The 27,801-nt window shown below is 38.1% G+C and overlaps 1 protein-coding gene across 1 annotated transcript in view; it reads left to right on the top strand.

Moving 5' to 3' along the window:
- The window catches only part of Dhc1 (dynein axonemal heavy chain 1), a 339,369-nt gene that overhangs the window by 102,611 nt on the left and 208,957 nt on the right, over nt 1–27,801 (top strand). Inside the window, exons 17-23 of the mRNA XM_073986825.1 lie at nt 240–626; nt 683–1,268; nt 1,323–1,556; nt 1,685–1,747; nt 16,914–19,591; nt 19,696–19,944; nt 24,755–26,323. Coding sequence (XP_073842926.1) covers nt 240–626; nt 683–1,268; nt 1,323–1,556; nt 1,685–1,747; nt 16,914–19,591; nt 19,696–19,944; nt 24,755–26,323 — 5,766 coding nt within the window. The remainder of the gene's footprint in view (nt 1–239; nt 627–682; nt 1,269–1,322; nt 1,557–1,684; nt 1,748–16,913; nt 19,592–19,695; nt 19,945–24,754; nt 26,324–27,801) is intronic.

The following is a 27,801-nucleotide window of genomic DNA, read 5'->3' as shown; positions in this document are numbered from 1 at the left end:
GCTACTCTTCGGTAGCAGTACGAAACTCCTGGCCATACTATGGGTTCCTTGATGAATGTCTCTGGTATCCAAGTATGGATGTTTTCTCATCTCCCTTTTAATGCTTACACTCCAGTTCTAGTATAGAGCAATAGAGGCAACCTATTTGTTATCTATCCATTCTGTGTGAAAACCATTGCATTATTTTATAACGTTTTGATTATTAATTTTTATAGTATTTAATTTGTTGTTTCGTTTAGAATCCCGGCTACGCAGGACGCAAAGAATTACCTGAGAATTTGAAAATACAATTTCGTACTGTGGCCATGATGGTGCCGGATCGTCAAATTATTATTCGTGTGAAACTTGCTTCTTGTGGCTTTTTGGAGAACATCACATTGGCTAGAAAATTCTACACGCTCTACAAATTGTGTGAGGAGCAGCTGACCAAACAGGTTCACTATGATTTTGGTTTGAGAAATATTTTGTCAGTGCTACGGACATTGGGTGCATCGAAGCGAAGGAACTCAAAGGATAGCGAGAGTACGATTGTGATGCGAGTCCTGCGCGATATGAATTTGTCAAAGTTGATAGATGATGATGAGCCGTTGTTCATATCGCTGGTATCGGATTTGTTTCCCAATCAGGTATGTTACACACAATTTGTATTTACTTCTTTAAATGATTAACCCGATTTTATTAGACCCTCGAGAAAACCAATTACCCCGAATTGGAGGCAGCAATTGCCCAGCAAACGGAAGAAGCCAATTTGGTTTACCATCCTCCGTGGGTTCTTAAGCTAATACAACTCTACGAAACCCAAAATGTCCGTCATGGCATTATGACTTTGGGTCCTAGCGGTGCTGGAAAGACCACATGTATACACACCCTTATGAAGGCCTTGACACAAATGGGCGACGTTCATCGTGAAATGCGTATGAATCCAAAAGCCATAACGGCGGCTCAGATGTTTGGCCGTTTAGATGTGGCAACCAACGATTGGACAGATGGAATTTTCTCGGCGCTGTGGCGTAAAACTTTGAAATTGAAAAGTGGTGAATATGTGTGGCTAGTTTTGGATGGACCTGTTGATAGTATTTGGATTGAGAACTTGAATTCCGTATTGGATGACAACAAAACGTTGACATTGGCTAATGGTGATCGTTTGACCATGGCTCCAACAGTTAAGATTATTTTCGAACCCCACAACATTGATAATGCTTCGCCAGCCACAGTGTCCCGGAATGGTATGGTTTATATGAGTTCGTCGGGTTTGGATTCAAAACCAAGTGAGTTATTCCATTTAATACACAAATTTCCATTTAATACACAAATTTCTTTAGTCATTCAAGCTTGGCTAAAAAATCGTGCACCGGGTGAAAAGACTGTTTTTTGGGATTTGTTTGAACGTACATTTGTTCAGGTGATAAACTGGGGTACACAAAACCTCAAGCTGCTGATGCCGGTATTGCAGTGTAATATCGTCCGCCAAATGTTGCTGATATTGGAGGGTTTGGTCCCAGTCAAAAAAGAAGATGAACAAGCAGTTAGTTTGTGCAGCAAAGATAGCCAAGATGGTAAGTGATATATTGTAGACCAGAGATTTCTATTTGGTTTCTCTAAAGGTCCGTACGGAAGCGTTACGATATGAAATATTTGTGTTCGTATGCGAAACTCTAATATAATTTTGATAACCCGTTTTCAGCCAAAACAAAAGTTAAAGAAGTTAAAGTAGTACGCCGTAACTCAATGCATGACGACGAAGAGGGTAAAGTACATCATTCTTCCTTTTCATTCTTTTTCAGATTTGTTTCAACTCTATCTTAATATCCTATCGCTATATCTGTGTCTCGTGGTTGCTGTAATTTTGCCTAATCTGTGTATTGTTCTAAACTCTCTCTATCTATATTAACTAATTGTAGCACTAATCTATGTGTCTTTGATTTTGTCACTTGCATTACTATGGAAAGATTTTTCTTTCAAGTTCAGTTATGTTTGTTTGTCTTATAAGTATATGTGCCAATAAATTAAATACTCTGAATGTTCGTTACGAGCTTATTTAATCTTGTAGAGTGGCACTCCATTAACTTGGTTTAGTGAGAAGTATTGTATAGTATATTTTGTCTTTGTCATGAAAATCATATATATTTCAAAACAGCATTTTCCATTTTCCTAACAATGCGTAAATATGTCATTCCAAAGGTTGGTGAAAATTCGATGCCAAAGAATTGGTTAAAATTTCATACCATAAGGTTGGTGAAAATACCATGTCAAATGGTTGGCGAAAATGCTATTCTTAGGATCCGAAAATGAATAGCATCTTTTCTCATATGAAATTCGTAGGCGATTCACCTAAAAAGATGTCTTGCACCCATGATTGAATAGCATCATTGGCATCGAACATTTTGCTGGGATATGAAATATTACATAGGATTTTCAAACTCGCAAGAAAGTTAAATATTCAAGTTGTCCTTGGAGAAGATGAATCTCAGTGAGAGTTTGTCCTTTTTGCTGGAGTTGTATAAGTCTTGCATAAGTTTGATCTCACGCTCGCAGCACTGGTTGCTTAGGGCTTTGTTGATTTGAGATTCATCTTCTGTTCTGTGGATGTTCAAGCAGTTGAGAGCTACAGTTCTTCAAATCTTCTTTAATGAAGAAATTTAACGCAACTTTTTACGGATTTCAGGTATCAAAATAAAAGTTAGAACAGCTAGAATGGCATGTTATTGCATGCACCGCAGATATTTGGGGTATGCTAAAAACAAAAAGATCTCACTCCTCTCAGTGAAGTGGCGGAAGAGAAACTTCACGTTGTCTCTGGAAGCACGAAGAACGCGATTCATTCACATTTATTCTTGAAGACCAGGGCGTTTCTTCAAGGTTTTTTCCTTCTTGTTAGTTGGCAGTTGAAAGTGGACCGAAGAATTTTTAGCGTCCAATAATATGGGGTATTAAGGACATGCGACTCATTGTCTCTTCATTATGAAGCTTGAAACTGTTTTAGGTTCCTTTCCAGGTTTCCTTGTTCCTGTCCGTATTGGAAGAGCTCTTCTTGAAAATTCACTACCTACATACATACATATGTTCCCACATGATCCCCGAAGAAACATTGGAGACTTCTCTCATACCAATGAGTGCATGCTGATCCATATTTGCTCAATGATATGTAACCTATTTCTTATCGCCGAGTCTTATCGCGTGTCTTACGACACCACTAGTAGATACGTTTTTCATGGCTGAAATACTCAGGAAACTCCATTAACAAAACAAGTTAGCCAAGGCTATAGTCGGGTCGGGGCCGACTATGTGATACCCTACACCACTTCCCCTGTGCATAGGCTTTTGATTGATAAAATTCAAAATATTAAAATTGGGATAGCTTAGCGCCTTTGTTCTGAATATCTTCAATAATACAGGTAAATTTTATTGAAACGCATTTAAGTGCATCGTCAGAATAACTCAAATAAAAAAATGGAAAAGTGGGATGTACGCCAACTATCAACTATCACATTCCGACCCCTGGATAATATCCTACCATTACCAAAATCAATAGGGACCACCATTAACACCCAAAATTTCGTGACGATCCAATCAAAATTACGACGTGTAGCGTGATTACAAAAAATTAAAAAATAGGATGTATTACCGACTATTGCGATATCTCCGTTATTTTGCCACATACGCCAACATGCTTTACATCATTGTAAAGATGGGATTTTCTACTTCTATAGTCGGACTTTGCTTTTGGAAGGTCCACAACCAATGCTGTGCTATTCGTCATTATTATTAAAATCGCAAAAATGAAATGTTGTGTTTTATTAGCGGCTATTGCGATATCATCATTGTTTGACCACCTACGACAACCTGCGTTACATCGTTGCAAAGGTGATATTTTCTACTTCCATTTGCAGGTTTTGCTTTTGATATACCCCTTTTAGAAGCGGAGATATTCGCTTTGAAATAAAACGTTGACTTTTTCTCCAAATAAGTTTTTTGCCCATTCCGACCCCTGAATATTATCCGACCATCACCATAATCAATAGGATTCTTCCTCTGTAGGACTCCCATTAACCCCCAAAGTTTCGTGACGATCCGATCAAAATTGCGACCTGTAGCGTGATTTCTTTAAAAGTGGAAAAATGGGATGTATTACCGACTATTGTGATATCTCCGTTATTTGGCTACCTACGCTAACCTATTTTGAACTATTGTAAAGACAGAATTTTCTACTTTCATAGCCAGACTTTGTTTTTGGAAAGTCCCCAACAAAAGCTGTGTTATTCGTCATTAGAATTAAAATCGAATAAATGAAAAGTTGGGTTCTATTAGCGATATCTTCGTTGTTTGACCACCTATGACAACCTACTATACATCGTTGTAAAGGTGATATTTTGTGCTTTCACTAGCAAGTTTTGCCTTTGATATATCCCTTATGGATTTGGAGATATTCGCTTTGAAATAAAACGTTGACTTTTTCCCTAAATAAGTTTTTTGCCCATTCCGACCCCTGAATATTATCCGACAATCACCAAAATCAATAGGCTTCTTCCCCTCCGGGACCCTCATCAACACCCAAAATTTGGTGACGATCCGACCAAAATTGCGACCTGTAGCGTGATTACAAGGTTTAGATGGACAGACGGACAGACGGACGGACGGACGGACTGACGGACGGACACACATAGCCAGATCGACTCAGCTCGTCGAGACATTCATTTTGATATATATAAGTATGGGTCTACGACCATTATTTCGATGCGTTACAAACTTTTTGGCCAAAACCAACTTATAATACCCTCCCCACATAGTGGTGTAGGGTATAATGACTAAGTCATCTGCGTAGGCAACTACCGTAGTTTCTAATTTGTCAAACTCCCTGAGTATCCCATTCACCACCAGAAGTCACAGTAAGGGTGGAAGAATTCCTCCTCCCCTCCATTACACAATGCGACAATAAAGTTATTAACCATATTTTGACACCGTAGAGTGATAGAAGACCAAAAATAGGAAGACACATGTCCCGGCGTTTTCCCCTATCAACTTTCGCGGTTATGGGCCCCCAAAGACCTGAGGCTTTGATGTCAAAAGGGATAATTTTGTCAGGCACATATCTTCTAAACCTCTTGGAATTTGGGATTACTCTTGGAGGCAAGGTTGTAGCTCTCGTCCTAAAGAATAATAATTGTGATTTTTAGCGATTTTTATCCTGTTTTCTCGGTTTCTGCTCCATAGATACTGTCGAAATTCAAGAAAAGAATTAACCACATTAGTGTAGCAAAAATACCAGTAAACATCTTTCTGAAACATACGAACTGTCTATGAGCGCTCCTTACTGGCGAAAATAGCGAAAAACTTTTGAAAATAATCGATTTTTATACTTATTTCCCCGATTCTGGTCCACAACCAAACATTAAGGGTACAATCAACAACAAAAATATACCTAAGATCTTAATAAACATCTTCCTAGAACATATGAATATTCTTCAAGCTCAAAATTCGATCATTTTAAATCGTTCTTTCCTGTTCAGGTCCGTAAATAACAAACGTTTCAAATTTCATTGAGTTTTGAACAGTTTGTTATTTCCAGACCTGAGCAGGTGGAAACGTTAAAAATAATTCAATCATTCCTAGAAACTTCATATGTTCTAAAAAGTTGTTCATTAAAATCTTAGGCACATTTTTTTAGATGTGGTTGAATAGGTTTTATGTGTTCACAATTGTTATTCTTTAAGACGAGAGCTACAACTTTGCTTCCACGAGTAAACCCAAATTCTGAGCGATTTAGATGATATGAGCCCCACAAAATGATCCCTTTTGACATCAATGCCTCAGGCCTTTGTGGGCCCATAACCGCGAAAGTTAAAGTGATAGGAAAAGTCGCCGGGACACGTGTTCTCCTATTTTTGGTCTTCTATCACGCTGCGGTGTCAGAATATGGTTAATAATTTTCGTCTTGCATAGTGTAATGAGTGAATTGGCTTCGCAGCTTTGGATCTCTCATACCTCTTTCCATGCTTAATATAGTATGTGCGTTTTGAAGCATGGCTGAAATATCATCATCGGACCCAGGATTTTTATAAGGTTGGAATGTATTAATCACAGTAGGTGTCCCCAATGGGACACTTTCACTACGTTTAATGCTCCTAATAGGTTTGGGATCCTTTGAGATCGTCTTGCGACATGTTTCAAGTGCGTTAAAGCCCTCCTTCCTCTTTCTAGGGCTTATCCACAAATTCCTGTTCTTACGCTCGTAATTTCTACGCGTAGTTATCTATGAGTTCATAGATATCCCCCGTGTAAGCAAAATTTCATTATTTCAATCCATAGGTAACGTTACCGGGTCGAAAACGGCCGTGTTACTTACACCAAGGATTTTGCCGGGTTGATCGTTGCCAATGTGTTAAAAATTGTAAAACACTTATATGTGGCAATGTTTTTACGAAATCATGAATGAAAATCGCCAAGGTTACCACATGTTTTCAAAAATTTACACGCCTCGGTAAATGGCACGTAGAAATTACCAAACGCGTAGGTAAAGATATCTAATAGGTAGCTACCTACCCGGTTACCTAGGGCTAGAAATTACGGGCATCAATCTTATACTAATTGGAACTATCCCTATACAATTCTCAATCAGCATTAAGTTTAGTCCTACTGGCCTTGTTATATGCCTTTCTGCTTAGGTTTCGGAGGTTAGCTAATTCTAGGTTTCACCAAATTAGCTGCTTTCTCCTACCTGGAGAATAATATTGAGGTTATTCGCCTTTTTACCAAAGTCCTCGTTGTTGTGTGAATTTCAGGGATTTCACCCAGCCGTGATGAAGCTAATGGTCTGAATTTCTCCGGGAGGCACCGTTGTATGGGGCTATACCAAAACATGGACCTATGTTTACAATTATTGGTTGGGAAGTTTCGTGACTGCAGAGAACCTCCAATGTCAAATTTCTGGTAGTTCCGTCAAACAATGTTGCCAAAACCCTGAAAAATACCGAAAATCGGGCGAAAATGGGCCTTTGTTGTCGAGTTTTTAGTGGAGAGGTGTTGTGACCCCTAAAACCTTAAATATAAAACTACAGCTAGATCGCATAAAAATTTTGGCTAAAACCCTCAAAATATCGAAAAACTAAAAAGTACCGTTATATGGGTACTATACCTTAACATGAACATATGTTGACAGTTTTTGGTGGAGTAGTGTTGTGCACCTAAGAAACTTAAATCTTAAATTACAGCTAGTTCGGTAAAATATTGTAGCTAAAACCCTAAAAATGACGAAATTCGAGAAGTACCGCTGCACAGTGTTGCCGCTTCCATACAAAAGTGGACAAAAATAGATGGCGTTGACCTAGGAATGAAAAATATCAACTTTGGTCCATATCGGTTCAGATTTGGATGTAGCCCCCATATATATCTTTCTCCGATTTTGCTATAACGTGGTCAATTTTAATCGAATAGCCTACAAATTGAACATGGGATGTTTCCTCTGGCCCCTGTTCAGTTTCACTGATTTTGATTTGATTTCTAAAAATCGGTACAGATTTGGATGTAGCCTCCATATACATATATCTTTCACCGATATGGACCAAAGTTGATATTTTTCATTCCTGTGCCCTCATAAGTACTTGTGAAAAAATTCATCAACCTACAGCGACTGTCACTGAAAATGATGCAACCTGAAATAAAAAATGTAAACGAGTTAAGATTTTTTACCAATTCAAAATACAATTTTGTGGGCTGAAAAGTTGTCTTTAAGATGGTATACAAAAATATTCCGTTTACAGTACCGTTATACTAAAATTTTACCGGAAACCAAAAATAGGCATTTTTAAACTGAGCATTGAAAATGATGCACCACAATAATCGATAAAAATTTCCAATGTTTTCGCTTTTTATGCCATTTTAGTAATCAGAATGGTGGAATAATTGGTTCCCTATGCTTTTCAGTAGTTTTTGCCATTGATTCCGATAGAAAAAAATGATGTTTCTGACGTAATTTTGGCATGATCGTAATTAATGTCCCTTTGTAGGCAATTTGGCTAGAAATTTTTAATTTTTGAAGGTTTTTTCCAACATATGACTATGAAAAATCATTAAAGGTTATGTTTAGAGTAAGTACAAACAATTTAATGATATATGGAAAGTGCTATATCAACCAGACTTGCCCCTTATTAGATGAAAAAATCAGGACATAGAACAAAAGTTTTTGCACTTTTCTTTGCAAATAGTTTTTAGAAACATTGTTAAAAATGTCTTTCTCATGTTTGCTTTTATAAAAACAAACATTTCAACGCCAATTGTTGCCATACAAGCCAAACAATAATACTTCTGACGAAGCGTTTGGTAGCGACAGTTTACTTATTTAAACTCAGGTGTGTGTTGGCTTCTTCCACAAGTAAAATATCGATTTTATGCCAGATATGAATTTTATACCACACAATGCCCGCAAAAAATACGACATAACTTGAAAAAACCCGCAGCAAAAAAGAATGGGAGTGATTCTATGAAACTCGTCGAAGGGATTAGTATTGTTTTGCTTGAATGGCAACAATGGGCGTTGAAATGTTTGTTTTTATAAAACATGTTCACGACATTATTAACAATGTTTCTGAAAACTATTTTCAAAGAAAAGTGCGAAAACTTTTGTTCTATGCCCTGTTTTTTCTTCTGTCAGGTCAATGCCGTTAAAGGCTAGTCTGATAAAATGTGCAAGCCTGACTGATACAGGACTTTCCAAATATCATTAAAATGTGCTTTAACACTTAATGATTCTTCATATTCATTTTTGGAAAATAACTTCAAAAACTAAAAATTTCTAGCCAAATTGCCTACAAAGAGAGACTAATTACAATCATGCCAAAAATTACGTCAGGAACATCATTTTTCTATCGGAATCAATGGCAAAACTACTGAAAACGATAGGGAACCAATTATTCCACCATTCTGATTACTACAATGGCATAAAAAGCGAAAAAATAGGAAATTATTAATCGATTATTGTAGTGCATCATTTTTAATGCTTATTTTAAAAATGCCAATTTTTTTATTTCCGGGTACTGTAAACGGAATATTTTTGTATGCCATCTTAAAGACAACTTTTCAGCCAACAAAATTGTTTTTTGAATTGTTGAAAAATCTCAACTCAACTTCCAAGTTATCAACGTTTACATTTTTTATTTCAGGTTGCATCATTTTCAGTGATAGTCACTGTAGGTCAACTGAACAGGGGCATGAGGAGACATCCCATGTTAAATATGAAGGCTATTCATCAAAAATTGAGCGATTTATAGCAACATCGGGGAAAGATATATTTGGGAGCTATATCCGAATCTGAACCGATTTTTATAAAAACCGGTGTAGCTAAGAAAATAACATATTTTAAATTTAAAGGCTATTCGATCAAAATTGAACGAGTTGTAGTAAATTTGGGAAAGATATACATCCAAATCTGAACCGATATATCTCAGAAGGTTGCAGGGATGGGCAGAATGTTTTTTTAACTTTCGCTTCGTAAGAGATGTCCAAGGTGGCAATCAAAAGATATACTCTACGAAATATTAAAAATTTATATTTTTATCAAATTTAAATGTTTAATTCTTGATAACGGTACTTTGCCCATATCCTGTTGATGTTGACTTATTACACTAAAATTTTATATTTATAGCCCATACAATAAATCCCCATCCAAAACTTTAAAAATTTTCAGAAATAATTATTTTAGTGCTCGTCTAATTTTCATATGACTATCGCTTTAGATTACTTGGGAAATATTTTTCATATTTAAAGAGCTATAACTTCGTTACGGATGCACATATCGACAAAGTTCTTTCAGATTCGTCGTATCGGATATGTTTGCTATAAGAAGGAAACGTAAAAATATATCGTCTGCTCCGTCGGAAAAGGTCGAAAGTCCCTCTCAATAATTTTTTCAGGAGGAAGAAAAAACATGGCAGCGCTTTCTGTATTAAAGATTTTATTAAGGTGGTAAAGGCAGTATTCTTCGTATATTTATACCGCTTTAATACCTGTACTTTGTTTGATAAAATTCCTTCGCGTTTGGGAGATAATTGGATGTCTTTGGACTTACGACCTTTTCCTTGTACAGTTTTGTATTTTTGTAGGGACTTACGACCTTTTCCCACAATTTACGGACGTTTTTAAAATAAAATATTTATACTTTACAAAACAATGTGGATAGGCTATTATAAGTTTGTTTTGTCCAATATTCGTGTAACATCGCGAAGTATTCGCCGTAGACCCCCTCCCCTTGCCATTTATTCATATCTTGACGATATAAAGCGATCTAGATGTGTGTGTCCGTCCATCCATTAACAATTGTAATAAAACTCCAGGCCTCAATTTTGGACCGATCGTCACGAAATTTTGTGGATTGATCGGGTTCCGACCAGAAGTGACCCCATTAGATGTTGGTTATGATCGAAAGGTGTGAAATGGACCAAACCCACAATTTTAACCGACTTTGTAGTTGTCCACTAGATCGCAGTAATATTCCGATCGGCGCGAAATTTTAAGAATGATTTGAAATTAATACAAAGAAGAAGCTTGCAGTTTAACATGGTGATGAGATAATTATTAGCGGGTTTAATGGACCAAAACTTTTGTGTGAAATCTTATATATAAAAGACAATGTGTGTATGTTCCGCATAGACTCAAAAACGGCTGAACCGATTTTTTTTTGAAAATTTCAGAGAATATACAAGGAACAACCGAGGTGAAAATAGGCTTTCTATATTTTTGAATTTCGGAGGGGGCGGGTGCACGCCCAATTTTTTATAAAACGCTTGGTGGAAGTGGGCTATATATTTTGTTGAATTTCGGAGGAGCGGATTACACCTGTGCCCTATTTTTTAAATGCGCTGTATATAAAACTTACGAACGATTCCGTTCCCCAATCCTGGGTACATATTTTAGCAATAAGACCCGACCACTCCCACTTTCTTCAATATGCTACAAATCAGTGGAAATACCAGATGTTATGCATAACGAAGCTTTGGTCTTATTTGAAAGCAAGTGGTTAGAATAGAAGGCAACATATCGATAGCTATAGTATCATCAGGTATATAAGAAACATTACGAATATAAGAAGGTGGACACAGTCGGCATGCCTCAAGTCATCAGTTATTTGGCGGTATGTTAAAATTGCATATCGACACCAACATTTCTGAAGATTTTTATACCCTCCACCATAATATGGAGGGTATAATTAAATTTGTAATTCAGTTTGTAACATATCGATATATTCAGCGGAGACCCAATAAATTATATATATATTCTTGATCAGAGTAAAATTCTAAGTCGGTATAACCACGACCGTCTCTCCGTCTTTTGAAATTAAGATACAGCTCGCAATTTTTAAGATAGATCTTCGTGATTAGGTAAGAACTTTATATTACTTCTAGGATATTTGGTACTGAAAAAGGTGTATATCGGTCTACGTTTTGGGGTATATCGGTCCATAGATGTATATCTGTCCATAGAACGATACCTCCTGATGTTCGGTATTTTCAAGGTTTTAGCTTTAGTCTTCGTTGGGGGTATACAACTTTCTCCCATAAATTTGTCTATATAGGTCCACGCCTTCATATAGCCCCATAGAACGGTGCCTCCCGAATTTAGCCACATTGTTTTACCGAAATTGCTGAAATTTGGTATTTAGTCTACTTCATAAACGAAAGGAAACTAATTGAAGTAAAATTTCCTGGCCGAATTTAACGACGTTCTTACTTGTTATTGATAGTCACTTGCATATCCCAAGTAATTTGCGATGGAAAAAAATATAACTCACATAAGAAAAGTTAACATAAATTGTTTCAAGGGCCAGCAGCGTGGACCGGTTCGGCTAATCTATATATATAAAAGAGCAGTGAGGTGAGGTATTCACTGACTGACTGACTGATTCATCAGCGCCCAGACGAAACCGCTGAAGCTAGAAAGTTGAAATTTCGGGTGTAGGTTGCTGTTGGTGTGTAGGGGTGAGATAAGGCTGGGTTTTTGGAAATTCGACCTAGAAGTGTACGAAAAGTACTAAAAGGTACTAAATATGGTACTAAATATGGTACCCTTTGTATTAAGCAAACGGTAAGAGCTAGAATTCTGAAATTTGGAATGAGGGTCACTGATGGAGAGTTAGAAAGATGTACCAAAGGGTTTTTGGAAATTCGAGCTATAAGTTTACGAAAAGTACTAAAATTTACAAAATTTAGTACCAATTGTATATTTTGAACGGATATAGCTAGAACCATGGAATTTGGTATGGAAATCAAGGTTGGGAAGTGGTGTTGATGTAATTAAATGGTTTTGGAAAATCTTACTAATGTGTACGAAAATCACTAAATGGTACTTAATTAAGTACAACTTGGATTTGGGTGAACGGATAGAGCTGGAATCCTGAAATTTTGAATGAGGGCCAGTGATGAAGAGTAACAATGAAAGGTTTTTGGAAATTCGAACTATAAGGGTACGAAATGGTACTAAATTTAGTACAATTTTAATTTGGGTGAACCGATTGAGTGAATCCTGAAATTTGGAATGACGTTTACTAATGGAAAGTAACAAAGAAAAGTTTTTGGAAATTCGAACTATAAGTGCACGAAAAATAATAAATGATACTAAATTTAGTACAATTTGGATTTGGGTGAACAGATAGAGCTGGAATCCCGAAATTTGGAATGAGGATTACTGATGAAAAGTAACAATGAAAGGTTTTTGGAAATTCGAACTATAAGGGTACGAAAAGTACGAAATGGTACTAAATTTAGTACAGTTTGAAATTGGGTGAACGGATTGAGTTGGAATCCTGAAATTTGGAATGAGGGTCACAAATGGAAAGTAACAAAGAAAAGTTTTTGGAAATTCTAACTATAAGTACACGAAACGTACTAAATTTAGTACACTTTGGATTTGGGTGAACGGATAGAGCTGGAATCCTGAAATTTGGAATTAAGATTACTGTTGGAATCTAGAATTGAGATATGGAGGTAGCTTTGGAAAATCGTACTAATGTGCACGAAGCAGTGCTAAATGGTACTAAATTCGATACAATTTGTATTTGCGTGAACAGATTACTGTTGGAGTGTAGGACTGATATAGTTTTGGAAATGCGTACTTGTGGAAAAGTGCTAAATGGAACTACATTGGCTATAATTTGGAGTTAGGTGAACTGATAGAGCAGATATATGAAAGTAGTTATTGGAAAGTCGTGTACGAAAAGTGCTAAATGGTACAAAATTTGGTATATTTTGGTATTTGCTATATGGTACAGAATTTTGTTCAATTTGTGATTTTTTAAAGGGGTAGAACTGGAATTTTGAAATTAGGTATTAGATTAGAAATTGGTGTTTAGAGAGGAGGTAGAAAGGAGGTTTTGAAATTGCTTACTTGTTTATACAAAAAGTACTAAATAGTATTATAATTGGTTTCAGAGGAACAGATAAATCTGGAAAAGTGAATTGCAGTTGGTATTTATGTTGAATATTAGAAGTAATTATTGAAACGTTTACCTACATATGAGTACGAAAAGTTTGGTAACATATTGGTACCAAAACCATTTTGGTATTGTGTAAACGGTTAAAGTGAGAAATACATATTATAGGGGAACGAAAAGTACTAAATGGTAGAGTTGGGTCGTTCATGAACGAACCGGCTCAAAGGAACGATTCCGTGAAAAGAACGAACGGATCCGTATCCAGCTCATTGTTTTATATCGTTCATTTAGATCCCCGATGGACGAGTCATTGCTGCTTACAAAATTAGCAGCATTGGTTTTGCTCTAAACAAACGCTGCGTTAGTGGAATCAGCACAAATTTCCACACAAAACAAACAATGATTCAGAGAGCTACTCTCGCTCAGTAACTCACCTCATTCAGTAGCACATCTCGGTCATATTTTTCTTTTGCATCATTCGTTCATCTGGTTCTTTCATATCAAAACCACCACCACTACGTTCAGAAACAAAACCACCCCCATTAGCACACAAACAAGCAAGTAACACAATAGTTGTGTCATTCGTGAACGAACATTTTCAAAAGAACGATTCGGTGAAAAGAACGACGGAGTCATATGCAGCAGAGAACGAACGACTTCAAAAGAAAATAATACAGTCAAATGTATTGTTGAACGAAAAGGAGCCAACGAACGAAGTAAATGACCCGGATCTTTTTGGTGAACGGAATGAAAAAGATCGATCCGCTCAATGAACGAGATTGCCCAACACTACTAAATGGTACTAAATTTGGCGTTGGGTGTAGAAACAAAGTTGGATTATATAATTTGGACAAAAAACTACGAAATGGAAGAATATTTGTTAAGAAGGTCATTCTGATATTCGATATAAAGTTCGGAGTTTGAAAAAATTGTACTGAATATTGTTCTATTGATTTTATGCTAACGCGAAGGTGTTTCTAAATAATATACTGGAAGTATGTAGTTAAACGTGAAGTATATTTTCAATTTGTTTTTGTTTTTTATGTTAATTTGAAAACGTGGTTCAATGCGACAATTTTGTTAACTAGAAGGTTATTATCCCCTGATAATAAAAAGGCCTAAATTGAAATGCATCAAAAAATGTACCGTTATATACGGTTAACATACCCGTGCACATTAAGTAAAATTTTTTGTAAAATAGTTTTTTTCTAACCTTTCATGCAACAAATTCCGAATTTCGGTCGGAAAATGTACATAAAATCTTCAAAATACTCTGTCTTCAAAATATCTCTTCTAATAAAAGTGGATTGAAGTAGACATTTTTTAAATGAACTTTTGTATCCTCTGAGTATTCAAGGTCCAAATTTAAAGAAAATTTGGCAATATAGATTTGTTCTATTTTTAAAATACACTAAGTCGAGGGGTACCGTTATATGGTGATATACGATATACGTAGAATTTTCGGCATTCGTAGAATTTTCGGGTTATTGGCGAAACCGCTGAAGCTAGAACCTTGAATTGTTGTGAAAGGGTGAGATAAAGTTTAGTGTTTGGAAACTCGTACTGGGAGGGAATGCTGTGTTAGTGAAGGGGTAAAACCAGAAGTCAAGTCTGATATTAGCAATATGAGTCGCTGTTGGTGTATGTCTGTGATGTGAGGTCGTAGTTTTGGTAATTCGAAATAAAAAATATGGTGGTGGTGCGATACGGCAGATATTTTTTTTTTGGGTAATTGTAGCAACAGTATTAAAAGGAATTAAATCGATTAAATGTTGATATTAAAAAAAGGTTTTAGTACAACAGAATCGCCAGTGTTCACCTCTTCCATATTAAATATTGTTCATATATATTTTATTCCCTTTCCGCATACGAAGTAGCGGGCATTTGCTAGTATTCATAATAAAACATGACACGTTGTACTTACGACCTTGTATTTTTGCCTTACGACCTTTTCCTTCAATTAAATGTCATGATTAATTCCGTTAATGTTCGTAGTTTCTTAGCAACGTTGTAATCCCAAATAGTGTCCTTTTTTGTCTTTCCAAGTATTTCTGCCCCAACTCCCTGCATCTTTTGGTTTTGTCATGTAATGTCTTCCTGCGTTTAGTAAGTTTATCATCAGAGCTTTCAGAATCACTGTGAAAACCATAGGGAACTAGACCCATGACACCATCGTCTAAATCCAAATTCATACTGCTCTTTGTTAGCAATTTTTATTATTTTAGAATCATTAAATAATATAAACATTGCACTTACCCGTCCGTTAGAAGGTATTACTTTATTGAATTTAGAATACAAACTAATCTCGTTATGTGAATATATGTCCCTAGAGAAACTCAAATTACCAGTTGATAAAGTTAAGTAAGATGTACGAAAGTAAAAACAGTAAAAATTTTGATTTTTTACAAATTTTTCAATATATGAGGTATTTGAACACCTACAGCATCCCAAATTGTATCAATGAAAAGGCCAGAAGTCCATCTTTCATAATCAGTTCGCTTATTGTTCAAAATTTGGTCCATTGGCTCCGCCAAATATCATCGGATTATCATTAAAAGGTGTAGGCTAGTTCTTTGCAATGCACACCAACCATGGATGGCGTTAAACATTTTATCTGAACTACATTAGCTGTAGTGTTCTTTTAAAGAATACATTTTTCTGTGGACTTACGACCTTTTCGTACTCAAATTTGTACGTTTTGTGGACTTACGACCTTTTCCGACAAGGGCAAAACATATAGAAAAACGCGACATACTACCTATTTCTTTGTATCATATGACGTGTTTTGACTTGTACTATCATTCTGTAACAAAAACGCGATTTCCAAAAAAAGTGGACTTACGACCTTTTCCGACGGAGCAGACGATATAAAAGTTAACATCAAATTTTTCGATTTTTTTCCAGTGCGGCAACACTGTCCAGTGCGGCAACACGAGCTATACCAAAACATGGGCCGATATAGCCCATCTTCAACTTAACCTGCCTGCGGAAAAAATATACTCGGTGCAAAAATCTAGCACTGTAGCTAAATTTTTGCGGACGCTAGAGTTATTGTAACAGACGGACATGGCTAGATCGACTCAGAATTTTATCGTGATCAAAAATATATATGTATACTTTATAGGGTCGCAAGTGATTATTTCAACACACAAAGACACAAACTTAATATACCCTCCATACTATGGTGGAAGGCGGAGAAATAAGAAATTAATATGTGCTCATATGAAGCGGGCGGGGGAGTACGTCCATTGAGCACCCCGATTATAACTAATCTTTGAAAAATCTTTCCAGGTAATGCATTTCCCTCTGTTTGTATACGAGTATGTTTAAATTTATACACAAACTTCTTATGTGTCTGTGAAAAAATCTGTTTACTAACTCTACTAAAATGTGGTATCGTCCAAAATAATACGTCCCTGAACTAACTGTGATATGTCCTTTAACCCTCTTGTAACTAATCGCACACACACACACACATTTTTCTTGCTATTCGTAGAAGAAGCTGCCGAAGAACCTGTTGTCGAAGAAAAAGAAGATACCTGTACACCGGAACATTTACATCGCCTCTACATCTTTGCTTTAGCCTGGGGTTTGGGCGCCTATCTGAGTGCATCGGATCGTATCAAAATGAACAATTATGTCAAACAATCATTCCCTGATTTGGACTATGCAAAGGGAACAGCTAGTGAGAATACCATATTCGATTTCTTTGTTTCGCCTGCTGGCACTTGGCAATCCTGGAAGACTTTGGTGACACCCTATATGTATCCTGAAGTTTCCACACCCGATTACCTGAGTATTCTGGTGCCCATTGTTGATAATGTGCGCATGGATTATTTGATTGGAACCATAGCCAATCAGGAGAAGGCCGTAATGCTGATTGGTGAACAGGGCACGGGAAAGACGGTGATTATGAAGAATTTCATGCGCAAAATGAATGTGGAAACTTATATGGGAAGATCGTTTAATTTTTCATCGGCCACAAGTCCATATCAATTTCAGAGGACTATTGAAAGTTATGTGGAGAAGCGAGTGGGTGTTACATTCGGTCCGCCAGGAGGTCGAAAGCTGATTGTTTTCATCGATGATATTAATTTGCCGGAAATCAATGAATGGGGCGATCAGGTCACCAATGAGATTGTAAGACAATCGATGGACATGAAGGGTTTCTATAGTCTGGAGAAACCAGGTGACTTTACCACAATTGTGGATGTGCAATATGTGGCTGCCATGGGTTTGCCGGGAGGAGGTCGTAACGATATTCCATCGCGTTTAAAGCGTCAGTTTTGTGTCTTCAATTGTAATATACCCGATAATGATTCGATTGATAAGATTTTCCGTGTAATAGGCGAGGGTCACTACAATACCAAGCGTTGCTTCATACCCGAAGTTCGAAATTTGGTAAAGAAACTAATTGTCGTCACGCGGTATTTGTGGCAGCGCACCCGTGAGAAGTTGTTACCAACACCAGCTAAATTTCACTATGTCTTCAGTTTGCGTGACCTGTCGCGAATCTGGCAGGGCATGGTGGGAACCTTGCCCACGGTTATCACCTCCGAAAGTGTTCTCATGTCGCTGTGGAAACACGAATGTATTCGTGTATTTGCTGATCGTTTTACCAACATTCCCGACAAGGAATGGTTCGGTTCGGAATTGGCTTGTCTGGTGCGCTCGGAATTAGGCGAGAATTATGTGCAAATGATCGTACCCAATCCGGTGTTCGTGGACTTTATGCGTGATGCACCTGAACCTACAGGCGAAGAAGGCGAAGATGCCGATATGGAATTGCCCAAAGTCTACGAGCCGGTGACCTCTCACGAAGTGCTCCGTGAGCGTCTGGTTATGTTCCTTGCTCAGTTCAATGAAATGGTGCGAGGTTCTGGGATGGACCTGGTCTTCTTTCCGGATGCAATGCTGCATTTGGTAAAGATTTCCCGTATAATACGGCATCCTCGCGGCAATGTCATGCTGGTCGGGGTGGGTGGCTCCGGAAAACAATCGCTAACGAAATTGGCCTCGTTTATAGCCGGCTATAAAACTTTCCAAATTGCCCTGACGCGTTCCTACAATGTGGCCAACTTCTTGGAAGATCTCAAGCTATTGTACCGCACGTGTGGTGTGCAAGGTAAAGGTACCACTTTCCTCTTCACCGACATGGATATCAAGGAGGAAGGTTTCCTCGAGTATTTAAATAACATTTTGTCGTCGGGTGTGATTTCCAATCTCTTCTCGCGCGATGAACAGGCAGAAATTGTTCAGGAACTCACACCGATAATGAAACGGGAAAATCAACGTAAAACCGCCACCCCGGAAAGTGTGATGGAATTCTTTTTGGCTCGTACGTGTACCAATCTGCATGTGGCCTTTTGTTTCTCGCCCGTGGGAGAGACTTTCCGATCAAGGGTGCAACGTTTCCCCGCCTTGGTATCGGGCTGCACTATCGATTGGTTCCAACCGTGGCCAAAGGATGCCCTTGTCTCCGTGTCACGACACTTTCTGAGTGACTTTGAGATAGAGTGTACACCGGAGGTAAAGGAGGAGTTGGTGAATGCTTTGGGCTCAATACAGGATGTTGTGTCGGAGACATCACAGGAATATTTCCAACGTTTCCGGCGTGCTACCCATGTTACGCCGAAGTCCTATTTGAACTTCATAGCGGGCTACAAGAATATCTACCAACAAAAGCAGAAGGAGTTGGGAGATGGTGTGGAGAAAATGGACACTGGTTTGGAGAAGTTGAAGGAGGCCTCAGCCTCTGTGGAAATATTGAAAAAAGATTTGGTGGTTATGGAAGAGGAGTTGGTAGAAGCCTCCAAGAAAGCAGAATCTGTATTGGCGGAAGTTACCGAAAGGGCCATGCAAGCGGAAATTGTTAAAAATCAGGTGTTGATTGTCAAGGATAAAGCAGAAGCATTGGTCGCGTGTATTGCCGAAGAGAAGGCCCTGGCCGAGGAGAAGTTAGAAGCAGCCAAACCAGCTCTCGAAGAAGCTGAAAATGCATTGAATACCATAAAACCGGCACACATTGCCACTGTGCGTAAGCTGGGACGTCCACCACACTTAATTATGCGTATCATGGATTGTGTATTGATTCTGTTCAAACGAAAACTGCATCCTTGTATACCTGATTCGGGGACACCATGTCCCAAACCCTCTTGGCAAGAATCTCTTAAGGTTTGTTATACACACACTTTTACTTACACACTTGAGATGTCTAATGTATTTTCTCTCTTTTTTCGTTTCTCCCTTCTCCCCTCCCACATGCCAACAACAAACAGATGATGGCCAGTGCCACATTCCTATTGCAATTGCAAAACTATCCTAAGGATACCATAAATGATGAAATGATTGATTTATTACAACCATATTTTCGTATGGAAGACTACAACATGGATATGGCTCGTCGTGTGTGTGGTGATGTTGCCGGCCTTTTGTCCTGGACCAAAGCTATGGGTTTCTTTCATAGTGTCAACAAAGAAGTTTTGCCGTTAAAGGCCAATCTAACAATGCAAGAGGCAAGGCTGAAGGTAAGACGTGTAGAGTGAAGAATATCTAAATGAATTGTGGCTAGTCAGTTTCATTTGTCTGGGTTTCATGTTTCTCTGATTGAAAATGTCAAAATATCGGGTGTGTGTGCTATGTCGATTGTGTAGCTAGCATTTATGTATATTGGTTTATGATAGAAATTAATGAGATGTACGTTCTTTTTTAGAAATTTTATTGATTGGTAACAATGCCAGTAAATATCATAAATAGCAATTGTCAAAACTGCAAATATTTGAAAGAGCATCAAATGTGAAGCAATTTTGTACAAAAGGAAGCATTTATGTATAAATGTATGTGTATCACTAATGGTATTCAAGAGGCAAAATTTTAGAATTTAGATTTTTTATATCACTGGATTTGATTTTCGTATTTAGGCCATGTTTATATTATAGCCTTTTGCAGGGTTAACCTTCTTAGTGAGGATTTACTTGACGTATACGTAAAGAAATTGACATTTGAAACCCAGTGGTTTTGTTAAATACGGTTATATATAATAGTAGTATTAAGTTGCATCCTAAATTGATTATAACGACATGTGGTTTCGGTTTGAGAAAATTTGGAATTGATCTAGTTAGGTGTTGTCTGTCTGGCTGATGTTTACGATAACTTTCGATTTGGGTCAAACTTGGTACATTTACTATTTCGTCCAAGCGTACATCAATTTCATGCCATTACACATTAATTAAAATAATACAAAATAGTTTTAAGATTTCCTTGTCAATGCTAATTGTAACTGTTCAAACATTATATAAGTCCCAATAAATATATCTTGAATCTTGAATCTTCGAATGTGGACGATATTGGTCTAACCCTTCAGGGCCTTCCTTATAGTTCAGTCAGAATAGACGTTGAAATAATAAAAATTCCCCAAAGCAGAATTTTGGGGGAGGGTTAGGGTTAGCCATCAGTAGCAATGTTCTTAAAGTTCTTTGCGTTTTTCTTTTTATACCTTACTTACTAACTTAGCTGGCCCTTACAGAACATTTGTTCCGTTAGCCGAACTAATAAAAGATCTCCATTCCTCTCTCTTTATACCCTCAGCATTTATGCTAACGAGGGTATATACACTTTCATACGGACAGAATGTACCTCATGGAAATAACGGTTTTTATACCGTCACCATTTATGCTAACGAGGGTATATACACTCTCATACGCACAAAATGTACCTCATGAAAATAACGGCTTTAGACCCCAAGTATGTTTGGACGAAATCCGTTTCAGACAATTTGGAGTTGATTTAGCCATGTCCGCCCGTCTGTCTGTCTGGCTGGAGCGCACGGTAACTCTCGAACGGATTAACCGATTCGGTCCCAAATTCGGCGATAACTCTTGGATGAAGTAATGGTCCGTACTTTCTGCCAGACATAGACGAGGTTCCAATATGGATTCTATCGGTACACTCTTTCGGGTAGCTCCCACACAAAATTTCGGAATAGTTAAGTTTAAGACCTGAGACTGAATTCTTGTTCTATGAAAATATGAAATGAATATTTGCTTTGGATTTTTTTTTTCATTTGACATTTATTTTCCAGCCCCAGGGGCTAGAATCACTTTGATTTTTATTTTAACTACTTGTATTCGATGCCCTCATTACGACGGAATAAGTTTTATCAGGGGCAAGTCCATATTACCTGAGAATATAGCCCAAAAGGTGTAAAAATCCCTTATGGTACCATGTGTAGTGGTTGGAACTCACGATAACTCTCGAACGGATCTGCCGATTCGGTGCAAAATTTGTTCATCCTAATATTTTGTCGAAACTTAGAATAAGTTCGAAGATGAGCCATATCCGTCCACTCCTGTAGGCACCTCCCTCACAGAAGTTCAAAAGTTGTCACTAAAATGATGCGCACGATAACTCTTGAAGGCACTAACCGATTTGGTCCATACTTTGCACATCGAAATATTTCAACGAGACATAGATCCTGTTCGAATATGGACTATATATGTCAACACCTTCGAGTACCTACCACACAAAATTTCGAAATCTGCTCTCGAATCGCTTTGATCTTTGTTATAACAACTTGTATTCGCTGCCCCCATTACGACGGTAAACGTTTTTTCCGGGGGTAAATCAATACTTCCTGAGAAAATAGCGCGAAAGCTGAAAAAACCCCTATGGCACCATGTGTAGGGCTCTCCTTAGGGTACCTCCCCCAAAAAAGTTCAACATTTTTGTTTAAGTCCAGTTAGGATCTGTTCGAAGACTCTTTGTAAAATTACACCGATACTACTCCTTGTGACCCTGTTTAACCGATATTATGTTTTTTGTGGGCCAGTCCATGCTTCCCGATATAGTGGTCCAAAAGTTCTATGTTATACGGTGACCAACTGCAACACTTGTGAGCTAATATATATTTTTTGTCGGCAAGTTCTTACTTCCAAAAAGGATCACAAAATCTGCGTAGCCGATACTGTCAATGGCTGAAAGTTTCAATTCACACAGGCTGAGGGTATATCTCTGTCGTTGCTATATTACCTGTTGTTGCTATATTTAGCCAATTTGGGTGTTTTCTGATTTATTCTTCCACTTGCTGACTACATCTAAGCTTTGGCCTTCCAGTTCTGCGTGTACCGCCATGGAGCCCATATTTATACGCCCTTTTTTTTGGTCATCATCGCCATTTTTTGTGCAAACATCTTTTTAAGTTGGGAAGTCAAATTTCAATCGGCAACTTAAAACGCGTTTTTTGTCGAAACTGCATTTTTTAGCTGTAGGCTCCGGCTAACAATTAAAACAATAAGGCTCTGGCATATGTTGTTGTGACTCCCCTCCCGTTCTATTGCTCATCATATGAGTCGGAAATATCGACCTATTTCTTTCCAAGTGCACCTTCTTATTAAAGAGTCCGAACATTTTAGATGCAGATTCGATTATTTCTCACGAACATCTCCGAAGGGACTTCGCTTATATTATTGATTGTACGCCGATTCTAATTATACCCTCAGCCTTTACGCTAAAGATTTTGATACGACCAAAAATTTGCCTCACCGGTTTTTGACCCTATGTATGTTCGGACGAAATTTGTTTCAGGCAATTTGGAGTCGATGCGTACGGTACCTCTCGAACGAATCAACCGGTTCGTTCCAAAATTATTTTGTTCAAACTAAGTTTAAGTTAAGTAAGATGATGGTCCATATATGTCCACTCTTCGGTTACCTCCCCCACAAAAGTTCAACATTTTTCTGTAAATGGTGTGAACGATAACTCTCGAGAGGAGCAATCGATGTCGTCCAAACTTTGCATATAGTAATATTCTTTCCATATGTAGATCGTCCGAATATCGGTTCACAATTTCGGTTACCTCCCACACAAAATTCGGATAAAGTAAAGTTCAAGAGCTCCTCTCGGATCGTTTTAAAATTTTTTCAGCAGGTTGTCCTTGCGTTCCCCTTTATGACAGTACATTTTTTTCGGGGGCATGTCCATACTTTCTGAGATAATGGCCTAAAAACTCCGAGAAATTCTGAAGACCCCAACTAAAATTGCATGTCAGCAAAAAACTTGCAGGGAGAGTCTGATTGGTCCAAACTTTGCACATCGAATTTTTCATACAGTCTTGTATCAGGTTGGAATATGGAGTATATTGGTCCAGTCCTTCGGGTACCTCCCACACAAAATTTGGAGAATTTTCAGTTTGAGGACTTGTCTCGGATCTATTTGAAATTTTTTGCAGAAGGTTATTTTCACGGTCCCTATTACAACGTTTCAATTTTTCCAGAGTAAGTCCATACTTCCTGAGATAATGGCAAAAATTTCCAAAAACTCTGCCGGGACATACTAAAATGCACATACTAACTCTCAAACTTTTTAAAATAAATCTGTGCTATTAACTCCACTTTGAAAGGTTTTATATTTTGTAACTCGAATCCTGTAATTCTATGTAAAAGCCGGGTAAGTCAATCTTTGAAGAGAGAGAGATTAGTAAATCGTAGCCATTTAAATGTTAACCTTAGGAAGTAACATTGACGTTTATCTTTGTTTTTCAAACGATGAAGTTTTTCGAAGGGTGGGATATGTCCACTTAAACATTTACTTAGTCTTGTTAAGAAGGGCAATTAGGACGTATATTTGAATATGTGATCCGATGCATTGCTCTCCAGCATAAAATACTTGCTTCCTAAATTGACCATATTCTTAAAATAATGAGAATAGATTTCCGCTCCTCAAAATCTGTTTATTTTTTCGAGGATTATGTTTTATGTTCTCATTGTCTTTTGCTCATCCCATTAGAAACTTGTCCTAGGGCAACATGGCGCCCTATTTTTACGCCTTTGTATTGGGAGCTGCACTGCTCATCGTACTGACATGGCCTAGCCAACGCAATCGTTGTGATTTCATTCGTTAAACTATCCCAATGACGATCCAAAAAAAACCCATCCGATTCTCACAAATTTTTGTAGGATTCGTTTTTTAGCCACAACAATGAACTGGTAAAGTTTTTTTTATCGATTGGATCATAATTGCGGCCTTTTTCGTGAAATTGCTCTTTGGCCCCATACAAATTACTATGGAAATTTCACAGCTCGTGGTTCATACATTCGAAGAATGTCAGCCGTAATCTTAGTCTGAATGTCAACCTTAGTCTTAGAATAATTAGTTAAATTTCAGTTTTTGAATCAATTATGGGATAGGGCATGCCTGTGCTACAGATCCCGATAGAACAGACTTCCCATCATTATCCCCTTAATAAGAACTTCATTAAATATTGTCATTTGGTTTTGCACAATGAATTTTGAAAAAGTTAAGTCTAATGTTTGTTATTTTTACTCATACCACTCCCACTAGCTTGCCATGGATGATTTGGCCGCTGCTGAAGATCAACTGCGTGAACGTGAAGAAGCTTTACAGGCTGTTAAGAATTTGTACGACAATGCTGTGGGCGAAAAGCAACGCTTAACAGACGCAGCCAATGCATGTCTACGAAAAATGACTGCAGCCACTGCTTTGATCAATGGCTTATCGGATGAAAAAATACGCTGGACTAATCAATCGAAAGAATTTAAAATACAATTGGGAAAATTGGTGGGAGATGTGCTGCTAGCAACCGGTTTCCTCTCATATTGTGGTCCCTACAATCAAGAGTTTCGAGCAAATCTCATACGAACATGGATGAGTATTTTGAAACAGAAGGCAATACCCTTTACCACGGGTTTAAATATTATCAGTATGTTGGTAGATTCTTCTACGGTGTCGGAGTGGAATTTACAAGGTCTACCCAATGATGAGCTGTCGGTACAAAATGCCTTAATTGCCACGAAGTCCAGCAGTTACCCCATGTTAATTGATCCTCAGGCTCAGGGTAAAATATGGATCAAATCCAAAGAGGAACAACATGAATTGCAAATAACATCGCTGAATCATAAGTACTTCCGTACCCATTTGGAGGATGCCCTATCTTTGGGTCGACCCCTGTTAATTGAAGATGTGGGCATAGAATTAGATCCTGTGTTGGATAATGTGTTGGAAAAGAATTTTATAAAATCGGGTAGTATTGAAAAGGTGCTGGTGGGTGACAAGGAATGTGATGTAATGCCTGGTTTTATGCTCTACATTACCACAAAGCTACCAAATCCAGCGTTTAGTCCTGAAGTGAGCGCCAAGACCTCCATCATTGATTTCACCGTGACAATGCGTGGTTTGGAAGATCAGCTCTTGGGCAGAGTAATACTAATGGAGAAGTCGGATTTAGAGGCTGAACGAGTATCGCTTTTCGAAACCGTTATGCAAAATCAACGTAATATGAAGGAGCTGGAAGCCAATCTACTGTATCGCCTAAGTTCTTCGCAGGGCTCCTTGGTGGATGATGAAGATTTAATTGAAGTGCTGCGTGTCACCAAAACTACTGCCGAAGAAGTCAATGAAAAGCTGAAAATTGCCGAAGTCACGGAGCGTAAAATTATGAAGGCCCGTGAGGAGTTTCGTGCTGTGGCTGCTCGTGGTTCTATTTTGTATTTCTTAATTGTGGAAATGAGCAACGTCAATGTCATGTATCAAAATTCGTTGAAACAATTTCTGGTCATATTCAATAATTCGATAACCAAATCGACCAAGTCGAGTGTCACCGAAGAGCGGATAAATATCATCTTGCGCTATCTGACCTATGAGGTTTACAAGTTCACCAATCGTAGTCTCTATGAACGTCATAAGCAGCTTTTCACCCTAATGTTGGCCATTAAAATCGACTATCACAACGGCAATGTAAGTCACGAGGAGTTTATGGCCTTTATCAAGGGCGGTGCTTCGTTGGACTTGAATGCTGTACAACCGAAACCTTTTCGCTGGATATTGGATATAACATGGTTGAATTTGGTGGAGATTAGTAAATTGGATACATTTGTAAATGTTTTGGAATTGGTAAGTGTTTTGCGGATGTTTTTTAACCTTTTTTTAATTAGATGCTAGGTTACAAATAAATAATCAGATTGCTTTGAATGATCTGCAGCCAGGTTCCAGAAACCATCTTTGTTAGGGCTTCTCGTGGATGATATCACGAAGTTTGCCGATGTAGTAGCACATTGAAGGCGGACAGTTTCATCAACTGCTAGGTCGATAGACATGCAGCAGCCTCAAGCTAGTTAATCTTCTACTTCGTTTCCCATTATATGTATTACTATGACGTATGTCATGCAGAGGTTTCCTGCAGTCAAGGATAGCTCGAGAGTTGAGGCCGCTTGTCTGTCGATGTATATGTATAGCCACCCGTCCTGTATGATTACCTTCAAGTTCTTTCACAAATTCTCTGCCAGAAAAACGCTGCAACTATCATCAAGCTTGTATAAGTGTTTAATTAGATGCTTCTCCTAGTAGATGCAATTTTCAGTGCCTTCTTCCATCTTGTAACCGTCGGTGTATACTGCCAGACCGTCCAGAGGAGAATAGCCTTCAGCCTGTCGAAACACACAATACTTTATTTATCACCAAAAGCCAGCATCCAACCCTGTGGTGTGCCACTGTTACCAGGTTTCCTGACGGAACTCTCTCCTATGCACGAGTTGATTATTCTACTTTTCAGCATCTCGTCTATCCATAGCACAAGGATAGAGGAAATTCCAATGTTGCTGAGAGCAGTATAGATTGATTCAGGTTTCACATTATTTTTTATGTATGTCGAGAAAGGCGTCCAGGGTAAAGTTTGACTTGTCCAAAGTCTTTTCAACGTGCCCAACACCCAATGTATGGCGGTTTCCAATGATTTTCCCTTAATATAGGCGTGCTATAATTGGCTGATCTGTTTGGGATTTAATTGTGTTCAAATTTCCAGATCCAATAATCTTTTCATCGTGGTTTATAGAAAGAAAGAAAGACTTATTGGTCTATAGGTCTTGGGCAACGTGAGACTTGGCTTTTCCGCCGAGTAGTGGGTCACCTTTACCTGTTTGCACAGAACAGGTATGTACGAGAAACTCAAACATGCCTTAAAAATCTTCGCCAGGATTGATAGAGCTGGCTCTGCCACATTCTTAAGTATTGCCGCTACTACACGGTTCCGGTGATTTATGAGGCTGCAAGTTGTTAATAGACCAATGAAGTCTTGAGCGGTTAGTTAATCTGTCTAACAGCTGCTCATCCCCGGCAGTTCGATTTTGTGACATGTGACTTGCTGTAGGCAGGCCACCATCTAAATCCGCACAACTGGGAAACTGAATCGCTGATGGCAGATCCAGAATCTCTAGTTCACGGTTAGTCCAGGAACCATCGCTCCGTTTGATACTACCTATGGATTTGGGATCCTTGGATTGTATCTTGCGAAACAAAGCCTCCTCATTAACTCCTTCTTTGGACTCACTTAAACTTTCTCAAGAGTTCCGCTAAGCTTTCCTGATTTCACTCTT

The sequence above is a fragment of the Musca autumnalis genome, unplaced genomic scaffold (assembly GCF_047663935.1).
Source record: "Musca autumnalis isolate F117 unplaced genomic scaffold, ASM4766393v1 scaffold_1, whole genome shotgun sequence".
Classification (NCBI taxonomy): Eukaryota; Metazoa; Arthropoda; class Insecta; order Diptera; family Muscidae; genus Musca; species Musca autumnalis.
Note: the sequence above shows the minus strand (reverse complement) of the source record. Positions and strands in the feature narration are given on the sequence as shown.